This window comes from Echiichthys vipera (genome assembly GCF_963691815.1).
Source record: "Echiichthys vipera genome assembly, chromosome: 1".
NCBI lineage: Eukaryota > Metazoa > Chordata > Actinopteri > Perciformes > Trachinidae > Echiichthys > Echiichthys vipera.
Genome location: NC_139826.1, coordinates 10,941,108 through 10,956,589, shown reverse-complemented (window position 1 = coordinate 10,956,589; position 15,482 = coordinate 10,941,108). Strand labels below are relative to the sequence as shown.

Sequence of the window (15,482 nt, the reverse complement as noted above, 5' to 3'; positions counted from 1 at the left end):
CCACAAAAGCATTTTGCCCTAAATAAAAATATGTATTTTGTTTTTGAAAAAGTAGGGTTGAAAAATAAAACGATACAGAATTATTCTTTGGCCACCTTACTAGGGGGACGTGCATCTGTTTGTTTGACTTTTTGCAGATTTCTTGTTGTTACCAAAAAGCAGTGTTTCAGGAATGAACATAAGAATGATGATTTTCCTGTTTGTGTGTGTTTTTGAAAATGTCAGACGTATTTCAAATTCTAAGGGAAACAGAGTTAAAGACCTTGCTCTGGGGCCACAGGGGAAAATGAACCTGACGAACCCACTTGTTCTCACTACTGTACTGTACTACTGTATTCCCATTCTGCAATTGCCCTGCCTGTAGTGAATTGTTTAAAAAGGGGCAGTTCATCTCAAAATCCAAAACACATATTTTTCCTCTCAGCAGTGATGCCATTTATCAGTCCAACTAGTTTTGCCGAATGTTGGAGATATTGGCCGCACAGATGTCTGCCTTCTCTCCAATATAATGTAATTAGATGCTCTTGGCTAGTTTTGCTCAAAGTAGAAGAAAATACACGTTTGAAAAACTCTACAGCACTGTCTCTTTCCAGAAATCATGACTCAGTTCCTACATTAAACTGCTCAAACAGGTCTGTGGATTATCTTGAGTAACTACTTTCTTTCTACCAAACTACACCTGCCAACCATATCAACACTCATTAGCTATTATTATTATTATTATTATTATTATTATTATTATTATTATTATTTGACAGACTCAAGGTCCAGGTATAAAAGACAAACACACAATACACAGACAAAGATAAAAATACACATTTGTAGACATGTGTGCTAAAGGTTAAAATACATACAAATGTTTGTTCCAATATTTCCAAAGGCTGGAGGAATATATTGTCTCACTAAGGCTGGGGTCAGTCAAAGACCTTATTTTACTATTCCTAGACTCAGTCAGCCTACATATAAATTCATACATAAAAATTCCTAAGTGATGCCTGAAAAGTGGGAAGATTACAGTTTACAAACATCTTGCTTGCACTTTTCCATCTTGGGTACTTTAACAGAACTCCCCCTTAGAGTGTCATTACTGTATACGCCACCTTTAGCTTGTTCATCTTCCTTTACCGTGGCTGCACCACAGATGTGCTGTGTAAAGTGTGTGAGTGCAATAAGCTCCAAAAAGACTTGTTTTGACATCATTAGTGCACATATAAAATTTGCCAGTATATTTGCTTGGGCATACAATTTTTAGCACTGGCGATGAATATCATCATCATCATCATCATCATCATCACTCACGTCATCCCTGATAATATGCCCTAAGTATTTTACTTTGTTAACAGTTTCTAGCTCCTGCTCAGACAGGTAAAAGGAGGGGACTTTGAGCTTCTGATCCTTTAGTTCTGACTATCATGATAACACCCTTTTAGGGATTATATTTGATGTCATACTGAATACCAATACTTGTTGCTGTAAACCACTAAAAGCACTATAAGGTGACAAAAGGATTAAGTCATCAGCAAACATTAAATGATTAATAAGCTGATTCTTGCACTCCTCTAACTCTCTTGACAGACCGTCCATATACAGGTTAAAAGGATAGTGACAATATTCCACCTTGTCTGACCCCAGAAACAGGAAAATGGGGTTGATATTGTTTTGCCCCATCTAACTTGCATGGTATGGTGTGACTACCAATAATGCAGAATTCTAATTAAATATGAAGGCCCCCCTCGCTCTTGCAGCTTAATAAACCGTTTGCCATGATTAATGCAGTCAAAGGCTTTGGACATATCTAAAAAACACCAAAATTGTTGAATTGTACCTTTAATATTTAGAAAAACAGTTATTTTAAAGCATAAATATACAAGTCAGTACCATGCTTATTTTCTATGTATATATATATATATATATATATATACATGGAACATACACGAAAATCCATCTCGTCAGGCTCCAAGTAATTCGCTTAAGTGGCTACTGGTGGTTAAACAGGGAGCAGGAGGTGACGACAACACAAGAAGCAAATTTCATAGTAATCCATCCAACAGCTGTTGAGATAAGTGAAGAAAATATTTTGTGTGTACATATTAACTTAAGAGCTCACTAGTAAATGCCATGTCACCACAGTAAGACCATCAAGGGTGTGGTGCAAAGTCACAAGGCAACATTCACTAGTTACTGTCTTTGTTCAGCGACACTTGTGGTTAAACTGTTTTAATCTGTGCCTCCAATCTCCAATGTGATGGAGTTGTCATTTCTTCATCCTATTACACTTTGCCCACACCCGGTCTCATCTCAAACCCCACCCACAATGAAACTAGGCAAAACATATTATATAAAGAATGTATTTATTTATCTATCTAACTAACTATCTATCCAAATATGGGAAGCTCTGCCATCCTGTGAAGTGAACAGTGAAGGCACATGATAACCCAGCACCAGCACCTTTCATCTTAAGAGAAAACAATGGCGCTGATGGGGACTGGGTGGAATGTGATGTAGGTGGAGAGGATCTGATCTCATTTTTAGTCTATCTAATGAACAACGTATTCAACGAGCTATGAACTCTGACATAACTCAGTAGCAAAGGTAAGGCCGTGACTTCACAGGTGTCTGTGGACTTTGTTCTGTATGTAAACAAGGACAATAATGTATCATTAAGGTGTACAGACCCTGACCTCGGCCCTCTTTGGAGACTGTGTCCGGTTTTGCAGAATGATTTGGGAAATGTGGACTACTGTGATGCTGACAGGCAGCCGATTTGCAGAACTATAGTCAAATGCTGCTCAGTGATTCAGCTTTTTTGGAATAATGGTTGATTAAATAAGCCACTTAAAGCCACAGCTGTAGAATTTTGCAAGCCATGTTTATGTGAGTGCTATTAGTCAAATAAATAATGAATTCATTAGTTAATAATTAATTTATTAATTTAGTCACTACTCACTCACCAGTAGCCATCTGCTACCTATTGTCAATGAGCAGGCAAGGTGCTATATCTGCATAAATAACTATCCTATCCACACACACACAGAGAGAGAGCGAACACTTGTTGCTCAAGCGTCTGTGGGAGGAGGGGGAACAAGCTGATGTGAGGAGAAGATATAATGTTACAGGAAATGTTATGCATGTGCATGTGTTTACATTGAGACTGTGTATGACGTTTCTGTCATGTCTACTTGCCTATTCACAAGTGTCATGACGAAACATCTTAGGTTATGTCAAGTCACTTACCTGCAGTATCTGGTCCTTATAGACAAAGTATGAGTACGAGTGTGAGTCTAATACTATTGGGAAATTTATCTAACCTGTTCACGTCCATGACCATGTATTGAATTTGTACTATAATTATAATATTCAGTTAAATAAATGTAATCAAACAAAAACCTATGCCCATTTATTTCTTCTTATTCTGTTGGTTGTGTTGTTACAGTAAGTAATATAAATTGTTATCAGGCTAATGTTACCTAACTACGGAGTTTTATCTGCCTTAGGTAACATTAGCCCTCACAGACATCGGGTAATATTACACTCACTTGAAATGTCAACATTGACCACGTTGAACTTTTGAAAATATTTCATCTGAAAATGACAAGTCATTCCAGTCATCATGTCTCAAGGCTAGTCAAGTTTTGAGTCAAGTTGCAATTCATCAAAACAGTGACTTGAGTGACCTCAAGTCCACATCTCTGTTATTAAATTCTAAATGTGAGTGTGTTGAGAGATGAGTCATTAAATCTCATGCTTTGGGAGTACAAAAACAAATACAGCCAGAGTTTGTCCAGTGGTGCAAGAGACTATTGGTTTTGGAGGGACCAAGAATTTCAACTTCATCCAGCTCCTCCAAGTTAAACTTTGTAAGTCCTGTGCAAACACACCTGCACAATACGCCAGCCATTTCTTAGAAGTACCTTATCTCTTTAGCTGTGCATCACAGGGAAACAGAATACAATACTACTGTATTCTACTGTCATGTTCACTGTTAATGAGTCTATGAAAGCCTTAAATATTAAATGAAACATTCATACAAAGAAAGAGCCAACTTGGACACAGGAATCTCTCTGAATGCTACCACCCAAGAAGTTTGAACCTTTATACATAAAGACCCCTGCTTATGTTTGGAGGAGTGATCAGATCAGTTCTTTGATTGATTCAACATTTCAAATGCAGAGTGTACTGTGTACCTGTGAGCTGTGCTGGGACTCCTCCACAGAGGAAGGGTCTGGGCTGTAGACGGTCATCATCTCCGGCAGTGCCAGCTCCTCAGGCTCCATGCCCCTGGCAGCTCTGTAGTTTTGTGTCTTCTCCCCCTCGCAGACACTGCTAAATGAGTCCTGGGAGGAAGCCCAGTCTGTGCAGTCTGCAGGCACACTCCTCTCGACTCCTCCACCAGCTACTCTCATCATCAGACCACTCCCATCTGCTCCCGGGCCTTGAGCAGGCTTGACAAGCGGAGTGGAGGGGTTGCTGTAGCTGGGAGAGTTGTACTGTTGAAGCTGCGTGCTGGAGGAAATGGAAGCATATTCCTGCCTCATTTCCCTCTTGTCTCTGATGTCCCTCAGGTCCCTCATGTTCCTCATGTCGGGAACGGAGGAGCTCATCCGATTGTCCATGGTTGGTTCAAGGTGAGCCAGATGCTTGCTTGAGCTCGTCTTGCCTCGTCTGAGGTGTGGAAGCATCTTCTGGCGGAGATGCCGCAGCATGCCCGGCTTCTTGGGGTCCATGATGGGAGGGAGTTTTAGTCCGTGTCTAAGATGTGGACATGCCTGACAGCTACAGTACAAAACACAGACGGAGAGATTCAGTCACTGTTCATCTACTATATAAAGCTGCATTTCATCAGTGTCTGTCTCACGTTCTTACAATTCCAGACATTCACAACTGGCTGGTTAATTCTCAGTCAAAATATTCCTCTGTTGGCCACAAGTAACTGACATCAATTCTTCATCTAGTCTTGGTCAGCCCTCAAATAATTACAGCTATTACAATCAGCAAGGGTGGCTGTGTTTATGTGGAAATCAAACAAACATTCCTAAGCAACTGTAACTGTGCCATCACAGATACTACACCCATGTTTTAAACAGTCCTGTAAGGTATTCCTGTCGTTTGAACACTTAAAAGTGGTGGATAAAAATAAACACATAACAGTACAAAGGTATTGCCTGACTAATGAACATAGTGTTTTATGGAATGCAACTGAACTGCTTTGCTTTATACAGTACAAAAATTATACGCACATTCTGGAGGATTGCCTGATGTGATTATCAGTAGAAACAAGTTTGATTGAGGTGTGTTCTCATTTTTGGAGTGCAGCCAATGTGTGTGTGTGTGTGTGAGAGTGTGTGTGTGTGTGTGTGTGTGTGTGTGTGTGTGTGTGTGTGTGTGTGTGTGTGTGTGTGTGTGCGTGTGTGTTCAGACGAGTCTTCCATCATTCATTCACAGTTTCCCCACGACAAAGTCACTCTCATTATGTGAAACGAGACCTCCATTTATAGTTAAATGAAACAGGTAGCCAAAGCAGTGAGTGCATAGTGTGATGAGTGATTAACACTTTAAGCTGTCATCTTTTGAAATGAACTCCATACGACAAATACAGCACTTTGGGCAGGTGCTGATTCTCACAAAACCTGATTTTGTAAAGCAACAGCCCCACAAGCCTCTTACTGGCCTCATACTTGGTTCTGTCATTGTCCTGCCATGTTATCAGCTGGTAAGGTGAAGGGGATGAAGGGGGGGGCAGAGCACGAGGAACACTCACTCACTCATCAAGATCAAGAATTTTAAAATGTCAGACACTGATAACGAAGTACAACATAAACAATAACAAGATGTAATCAAAGTTTTCATATTTTTCCGAAGGGGTTTTTAGTGTGAACCGATATATATCAGGGGTGGGCCGAAGTAGATTTCCTAGGAATTAGTCAGCAACCACTTTTTTCTATATCTAGTTTGGAGAAAATGAGAAAACTAATGACTCAGATATCCTGGATTCAGAATTCTATCGTCTGACCTAAATACAAGGATTAGATGGTGTATAACTGAAAGGGTAAGAGAGAGACAGCAGGCAGAGGAAAGGGATGCTGGCCACTGACAGGCCTGACTCTGGATCTGTTTATTATTCAAATGACAAATCACTGAAAGAAATCATCATCTAAAAGTATACAGAAGTGTAATAATCTACCAATCTACTTGTGTTTCCTCTAGGGCTGGGTTTAAAAAAAAAAAAAAAACTTCTGATTATAATCCACCTTTATTAGAAGAAATATAGATTCATAAAAAGAAACGTGCTCCAAAGTTAGGCTTTATAACCATTTTCAAAAGCCTCAGGATACAAGTCAGGAGAGTTTCACTTCATTGTTTTAACTGCTGTAGTGTGTTCATGTTGATTTAAAAGTGCATTAACGGAACTGTTTTGGGGTCAATTGTTAATGTAAACAACAAGTTTAAGTGTCCCTTGTACAATTTATAGCATTAATTTCGGTTTTGTAACTGAAATATCCATAATGGAACCCATATTGACTCAGCCCCGGTTTCCAAATATAGTGCAAAAAAAACCAACTGTAACTTATTTTTAAGAGCCTTATCTTAACTAGGAGTTGGTTACATACATGTATCCAATCAAACGTGATTTGGGGTGACAGGCTAACATATAGCATAGCAATCAATGAGTAGGAGGTGTGTGTATTTGGATTTCAGCTGCCAAAAACATTTTTTACTTTTCAAAAGATTACGGAGATCTAAATGATTAATTTACCCATAACGACACAGGTGAGGGAGGTGTGCATGAAGGCCCAAAGTCTCCTGTAGCTCTAGAGCGCTTTAGCTCTTTAAAGCTCCATATTGTACCGGAATCCCTGCTAAGTTTACGTTTGAGATCCAATTCGTCTGCAGGGTTTTAGTGTAGCGGAGTGCATTCTGTCTGCCACAGTCTTTTTCTGATGCTGCCACTGGAGCTGGAAATTGTCAAAATCTACAAAAAGCTGCTTTGAAGCTTCTCTAAACAAAATCTCATGAATAACAATGGATCAAATGACTGTGTTAAGTGAGAGTGCCTATAGAGTCAATCCAACAAAGAATAAGAATTATCACCCGTCTTGGCAAATCAACTCTGTGTTTTAGCATCAACAAGAAGCTGTTTTCAGCAACAGAGCTGTACACTGTACACTACCTGCCCAGTACCAAACAACAGACAGGCTAAAGCTGTTTTCTCATATGAACTACAGACAATGTCAGGAGAATCAGATTAATCAAGGTTTCCCTTCCTCACATGTAGCACACAGCAGGAGATTATCCTTATCAGAAGCGTTCTAACTTACTGGAAATTCTCCATTTGGTTAGGGGAGGGTGGCACCTGGGTAGAGTGTGCAGGAAGCAGGACACGACGCCGATTACACCGTGGTCACATAGCCGGTTCTTGATTTGGTCGTGTACAACCAAGTCTCTTGCGATTTCAGCATCGACCCTTACCGACAGAAGTCCCTTCACCTTTGAGTGTTTGTTTTCTTCAGGATTTGCCTGAGCTGCACGATAGACATGTCATTAACGTGAACACTCGCTCAGTGTGAATTCTCCTGACAAAGACCTGCTCTATTCACACATGGGTTCAATACTTTGTACCAGGGAGCAGGCAGGTAGAGTCTGTCTAAGTCCAATCAGACGTTTGCGTTCTCACATACAGCTTCCCGGTTAGTGACCAGATGGCTTTGATCAACATCTTTCTGTATTCAATCAAAGCACAAATCGTGTTCTTTGAACCTTTCATTTGATTTTTTGATAATGTTAAACAGCAGACAATAGAGAAGATCTAAAGTGAGTATGTGTGAATAAAAGCCATGATGCTGCTATTACGAGCTTTAAAATCTGACACTTAAATCTTGACTGACTCACAAGTTCAGCCCAATTCCACGTTGACCAGGTTATCCAGAAAAGGAGCCCTGAAGGGAACACCGATCTGTTGTTTCAGTTAAAAACAGGAAGCTTGGATGTCTTTCATTCACCATTATTATTGGTCATAAAGGACAAACCAGTTAACCTGCAAGACTGCCTACAGGGCTAATGGCCTTCACCTCTCTATTCATTTCATTTACTTGGACTTGTGTCAGAGCATCACACAATCGACTTATATTCGACAGGATCAACAGCTTTATGAGCAACCGACAGAAATGAGGTCAAGGGTCAATGGAAGTAACAGGTATGGTCTATGACCCCAGAAAGACCACGTGAACACAAGACAACATAACAAGCAAAGACTCCTGTAGCTCCACCTTTTAGTATTGAAGCGTGCTTAGTATGGGATAATGAAAAAAGGGATGGAATGGACGGTTCTATTGGTACCATCCACAACTTTTGACATGAAAAAGTAAAAATAATCATTCTAATGTGCAACAAACTGAAGTAAACGAGGCTGCTTGGTGGAAACTTGTCTCGTATATGTACCTGTTTTTGTGTGTTTGCAGCTTATGTTAATTCATTAATTCTTCTGTTTCTGTACCCAGACCAGGGAAACAATTATCTTCCTCTATTTACCGTACTGCTATGTATATATACGGATGACAATAAAGTCGTTCTTATCAATGTAAGTAAAAGAATAAACAAAACAGTTATTCCGAAGCACAGGGTTACAGAGAGGCTGTAGTGATCAGTTTGACCTTGGCTGTGCTCTGTACACTGTGCTCACTTAATTCAAAGAACAGTCCCAATAACCTTATGGACTGTAACGGAAGCTAGAGTGGTTGACAGAAAGCACCGGGTAGCACAAATTGACCACAATAACTACATGTACATACTACTAAAGTGGCATTGAGCATGACACTGGATCCTTGACCTGATGATAAAATGAGTTCATCTTAAATTGTGTATAAAGGTCCCAAAAACATTAACGGTCCACTTCTGATGAAACAGGACCCTGCTGTAATCATGTAATTAATAAATAACCAGTGGGCTATGGTACTCAATTGAACTGCCAATCAAGCCAGACTTGACCTGGACTAAACAGATGCAATCTAAATGGCTCCACAGCTGGCCAGATACAGTCAGACCAGCCTCCTTTCCAATTTGTTAATGGGAAGAGCTTCATTCTTGTCATTCTTCATTTTAAAACATGAGCCAGTTCAAGTTTAAACAGCAAGGCAGGTCCCTTTCAGAGTACAGCCCCAATGCCAGACCGATCTGTGGACATGTGAAGGCTGTGACGCAAAGCCAGCCCAGTTCAAGGTGACTCTGCCGAAGCATCCACCGGTTCTACAGACAACCTCGTACACTGTTACTAAGCTCATCTGCATCACAGTTTAGTCATTTATCTGACTCTCATATGTAAAGAGAAGCTCAGTGAGAAGGCCAGAAAAAACAAGATTGGTCTTATAGATTACGATGAACAAGAAACTAATAGTGCTGAGGTCAAAGGTCGCAGCGTTACACAAACACCACTGTAGCCTAACACAATAACAGATGAAAACAAAATAAAGGAAATCACAGAGTGACTAAGAATAAGGCTCTGAAGTCAGTGAGTACGTAAGTTGCATTTGTCGATTGTAGAAAGTGTAACTTTATTATATGTCAGTACCATATACAAATATATAATTCAATAAGATCATAAAATAACAGTTGATGCTACTGGTAACAAATGCATGCACTTACGTAATAGAAGGACATAAGTTGATTTAAACAAAATGAAGAGAGATGACTTCTGTGGCGAGTATATGAGTCTGAAGAGTGAACAATGCAAAGTAAAGAGAACACTTTAAAAAGAGCTATAAACTGATTAAATGCTTACTGAAACATTAAAGTGTAATTACGGCGAAAAATCATCCCATGGTCCTTTTCGGCAATGCTATACATCAAATAAGCCATCGAGACATTTATAATTTTGTTTATAAACTATTAACAGAGATATCCAGGAGAGTCGCTATCAGCCGGACGTGGCTAACAGTGATTAGCTCAGGGCAGTAAGGTGAAGGCATTAAAACAGTTTTCTTTTTTAACCACTAATACTGCTCAAAGTAACACCAAACTTCTGCAGTAGCATGAGAAGAGTCCTTACACATAAAACCAAGCACCAACAACGTAGTTAGTGAACCCAGAGTTTATTCAAAGAGTTTTTTAAAGACTTACCTACTTGCCCAGGTACCAGCTCGCTACGGTTAATGTGGGATGCGAATGAGTGCTTTGCGGTCTTCAATGATAGTGCCAAAAAAAAAGACCATGGGGTGATTTTACGGAGGAATTACACTTCAACTGGAAAAACATAGATCCAAATTGTATTTCCACAAATCAGTATCTCTACTGGGAAAAGGTTGGGATTGTGTGTGTGTGTGTAACAGTGTTATTACAGGACCTGGAGCAGGCTGACACATGCAGTGATGACTGTGAGAAAACATGCATGTCTGCATGCTGTATTACTCCTCTCAATCCCACATGAGGTCACCACCATTTGAGTACACAAAGACACTGATTTTTACAGAACTGGGTTAATCTGTGGTTAAACATAAAAGCCCATTTGCACACTGGATGCTCTCATTTTACAGATGTACAAGCATGACTTTGTCCGTCCAAGGCCGATACATATTAAAAACACCTGTCCACTTCTGAAATGACCTCTTTGTTAATTATTATCCTGATCGCAAACACCAGATAATCCCATACGGTCGGATCGGGCACATTTTCAGTGCATTTCGGTTGTGTTCTCTCAGTCGGTGAGTAACAGCAGCACAGCCCTGTCCTGTCAGAACTAGACAAGAAACTATTTCCTGGACTGATTCAGTCTGCGGTGTCTCCACTTTGATATGGGGCACGACAAAAACACACACAGATAAGCTGCTCCATAACAAGCGCACCGATGACAAATCTACAGTTCCAGTGGATTTTAAACTTTTGGATGTCTTTCAAACATACTCATGTACCTAAACCAAGAAGTCACAGTAACGCTATGCACTCACTGAGTGAAAGATCAGACCAATGTCCATTTAAAGGATCTTGCAAATTACATTAAAACATTACACACGTTGTAGCTTGATACCTTAAGACGACGGGGGTCATTCAGCATACTATACTACACACACTGACCAACACAACTAACCTCAATAAATCAAAAGAAATAACCTCAAACTCAACAGTGTGAACTTACCAGAAGACTGTGGGCTAAACTAGTTTTGTTGTTTGCGAATGCCGCGTTGCCGACCGACTCTTGTCGACATGGGAACTTTTTTAAATCCTGTTGCACAAGATGCTGTTGATTACAAACACAAAACTGCCAGAACAGTTTGTCCGCGGGCTCTTTTCATACACGTAGGAAATAAGAAATACATGTTCGAGTCACTTCTCACCTGTCCGCCGCAGGAAGGAAGGCGGCTCACCTGGACAGCCCCTCCTCAAAGACCCCCACAGGTAACTCGCTATTCCTGCCCCTGCGTCGCCCCTAGAAACACAGACCTACAGTGAACTTTACCTTTCCCGCTGTTACGAACCTCCGACGACTGTTTCCTATTCACCTCATGGCTGCTACACACTGGCGTCACAACATCGACCGTGATGCTGCCTTCACGGACTTCCTCCTCTCCGTGTGTGTGTGTGCCTGTGCGTGTGTGCGCGCGCGTGTACATCCGTACATGTGTGTGTGTGTGTGACTCCGTGTGTGTGTGCGCGCGCGTGTTTGTGACCGTACCAAACGTCAACCTCTGTTACATTAACACTTTCAAAATAAAAGCCCTGGAGCGCGTGGACCCAAGAACAATACACAAAATAGAGATATAATAAATAGAGTAGGCGAACTGGAAGCATTTAGCACAGCCTTTACACACGTTTGTTTTAATGAACTAGAACAACTGTTGTTATTTTAAAGTAAAACTATCTTATCATTTCCCGCCTGCTCACTTCGCCTCGCCTGCCTGAGGTGCGCATTCCTCCGGTGGTGTCAGCAGCCCCCGGGTTATATTTGAGTCATCCGAAAGGCTCAGTCAGTCAAACAGACACGTCCCCCCTTTGTCACACACCTTGGACTAAACTCAACATGTGAGGAGTCAAGGGGTCACCTGTGTCACCATGCAAATCTACTCAGTGAGGTGATCTGGACCCATGGATGTGGTCATGTGAAGCTGAATCGTCCTATTGGTAAATGACATAATAACTAATCCTTTAGTCAAACAGCTGTCGGCATTCCCAGTAACCTTGGCACATTTAATCCAGCCGCCCTCCATTCTTACTTTTCAGTTTAGCTCCTATAATCTAAGATGGGATGGGATGTTGTGGCACATTAGATTGGAACTATCGGGAAAGGTCGTATGTTCTTCTTTAAATGAACATGCTCCACTGCAAATGCCGACATTTGAATGGATTCTGACGTGTTTTGATTCATTTCATTAATTCGTTTTTCTATTACTTTTATTAAAATGTATAACTAATTGTGTATGAACATATATTTAGCAGTTATTATTGTATTTTACTCAATTTTATCATACCATTATTACTGTATTTTACTCTATTTTATCATATCATTATTATTGTATTTACTCTATTTTATCATGTCATTATTACTGTATTTACTCTATTTATCATATCATTATTATTGTATTTACTCTATTTTATCATGTCATTATTATTGTATTTACTCTATTTTATCATGTCATTATTATTGTATTTACTCTATTTTATCATGTCATTATTACTGTATTTACTCTATTTATCATATCATTATTATTGTATTTACTCTATTTTATCATGTCATTATTACTGTATTTACTCTATTTATCATATCATTATTATTGTATTTACTCTATTTTATCATGTCATTATTATTGTATTTACTCTATTTTATCATGTCATTATTATTGTATTTACTCTATTTTATCATGTCATTATTACTGTATTTACTCTATTTATCATATCATTATTATTGTATTTACTCTATTTTATCATGTCATTATTACTGTATTTACTCTATTTATCATATCATTATTATTGTATTTACTCTATTTTATCATGTCATTATTATTGTATTTACTCTATTTTATCATGTCATTATTATTGTATTTACTCTATTTATCATATCATTATTATTGTATTTACTCTATTTTATCATGTCATTATTATTGTATTTTACTCTATTTTATCATGTCATTATTATTGTATTTACTCTATTTTATCATGTCATTATTATTGTATTTACTCTATTTTATCATATCATTATTATTGTATTTACTCTATTTTATCATATCATTATTATTGTATTTTACTCTATTTTATCATGTCATTATTATTGTATTTACTCTATTTTATCATGTCATTATTATTGTATTTTACTCTATTTTATCATGTCATTATTATTGTATTTACTCTATTTTACCATGTCATTATTATTGTATTTTACTCTATTTTATCATGTCATTATTTTTGTATTTACTCTATTTTATCATATCATTATTTTTGTATTTTACTCTATTTTATCATGTCATTATTATTGTATTTTACTCTATTTTATCATATCATTATTATTGTATTTACTCTATTTTATCATGTCATTATTATTGTATTTACTCTATTTTATCATATCATTATTATTGTATTTTACTCTATTTTATCATGTCATTATTATTGTATTTTACTCTATATTATCATGTCATTATTATTGTATTTACTCTATTTTATCATGTCATTATTATTGTATTTTACTCTATTTTATCATGTCATTATTATTGTATTTACTCTATTTTATCATGTCATTATTATTGTATTTACTCTATTTTATCATGTCATTATTATTGTAATTTACTCTATTTTATCATGTCATTATTATTGTAATTTACTCTATTTTATCATGTCATTATTATTGTATTTAATCTATTTTATCATATCATTATTATTGTATTTACTCTATTTTATCATGTCATTATTATTGTATTTACTCTATTTTATCATGTCATTATTATTGTATTTACTCTATTTTATCATGTCATTATTATTGTATTTACTCTATTTTATCATGTCATTATTATTGTATTTACTCTATTTTATCATATCATTATTATTGTATTTACTCTATTTTATCATGTCATTATTATGTATTTTACTCTATTTAACATATCATTATTATTGTATTTAATCTATTTTATCATGTCATTATTATTGTATTTACTCTATTTTATCATGTCATTATTATTGTATTTACTCTATTTTATCATATCATTATTATTGTATTTATTCTATTTTATCATGTCATTATTATTGTATTTACTCTATTTTATCATGTCATTATTATTGTATTTACTCAATTTTATCATGTCATTATTATTGTATTTTTCTCTATTTTATCATATCATTATTATTGTATTTACTCTATTTTATCACGTCATTATTATTGTATTTTTCTCTATTTTATCATGTCATTATTATTGTATTTACTCTATTTTATCATGTCATTATTATTGTATTTACTCTATTTTATCATGTCATTATTATTGTATTTACTCTATTTTATCGTATCATATTATTGTATTTACTCTATTTTATCATATAATTATTATTGTATTTTACTCTATTTTATCATATCATATTATTGTATTTACTCTATTTTATCATGTCATTATTATTGTATTTACTCAATTTTATCATGTCATTATTATTGTATTTTACTCTATTTTATCATGTCATTATTATTGTATTTTACTCTATTTTATCACGTCATTATTTTTGTATTTACTCTATTTTATCATGTCATTATTATTGTATTTTACTCTATTTTATCACGTCATTATTATTGTATTTACTCAATTTTATCATGTCATTATTATTGTATTTTACTCTATTTTATCATGTCATTATTTTTGTATTTACTCTATTTTATCATGTCATTATTATTGTATTTTACTCTATTTTATCATGTCATTATTATTGTATGTTACTATTTTTATCATAACATTATTATTGTATTTTTCTCTATTTTATCATGTCATTATTATTGTATTTTACTCTTTTTATCATGTCATTATTATTGTATTTACTCTATTTTATCATGTCATTATTATTGTATTTACTCTATTTTATCATGTCATTATTATTGTATTTTACTCTATTTTATCACGTCATTATTATTGTATTTACTCTATTTTATCATGTCATTATTGTTGTATTTTACTCTATTTTATCATGTCATTATTATTGTATGTTACTATTTTTATCATAACATTATTATTGTATTTTTCTCTATTTTATCATGTCATTATTATTGTATTTTACTCTTTTTATCATGTCATTATTATTGTATTTACTCTATTTTATCATGTCATTATTATTGTATTTACTCTATTTTATCATGTCATTATTATTGTATTTACTCTATTTTATCATGTCATTATTATTGTATTTACTCTATTTTATCATGTCATTATTATTGTATTTACTCTATTTTATCATATCATTATTATTGTATTTACTCTATTTTATCATGTCATTATTATTGTATTCACTCTATTTTATCATGTCATTATTATTGT

At 36.0% G+C, this 15,482-nt stretch overlaps 1 protein-coding gene across 4 annotated transcripts in view; it reads right to left on the bottom strand.

Moving 5' to 3' along the window:
* The window catches only part of mctp2b (multiple C2 domains, transmembrane 2b), a 37,099-nt gene extending 25,583 nt beyond the window's left edge, over window positions 1–11,516 (bottom strand). For 2 of the 4 annotated variants that reach the window (XM_083940125.1, XM_083940128.1), the window contains exons 1-2: window positions 11,322–11,492; window positions 4,185–4,773 (exon numbers count right to left, since the gene is read on the bottom strand). In XM_083940125.1, the coding sequence (XP_083796251.1) occupies window positions 4,185–4,724 (540 nt within the window). In that variant the 5' untranslated portion in view covers window positions 4,725–4,773; window positions 11,322–11,492. Of the gene's footprint in view, window positions 1–4,184; window positions 4,774–11,122; window positions 11,211–11,321 lie in introns of those variants that run through there. The other 2 variants (XM_083940126.1, XM_083940127.1) reach the window with 2 other exon arrangements.
* Window positions 11,517–15,482: the final 3,966 nt, after the last annotated feature.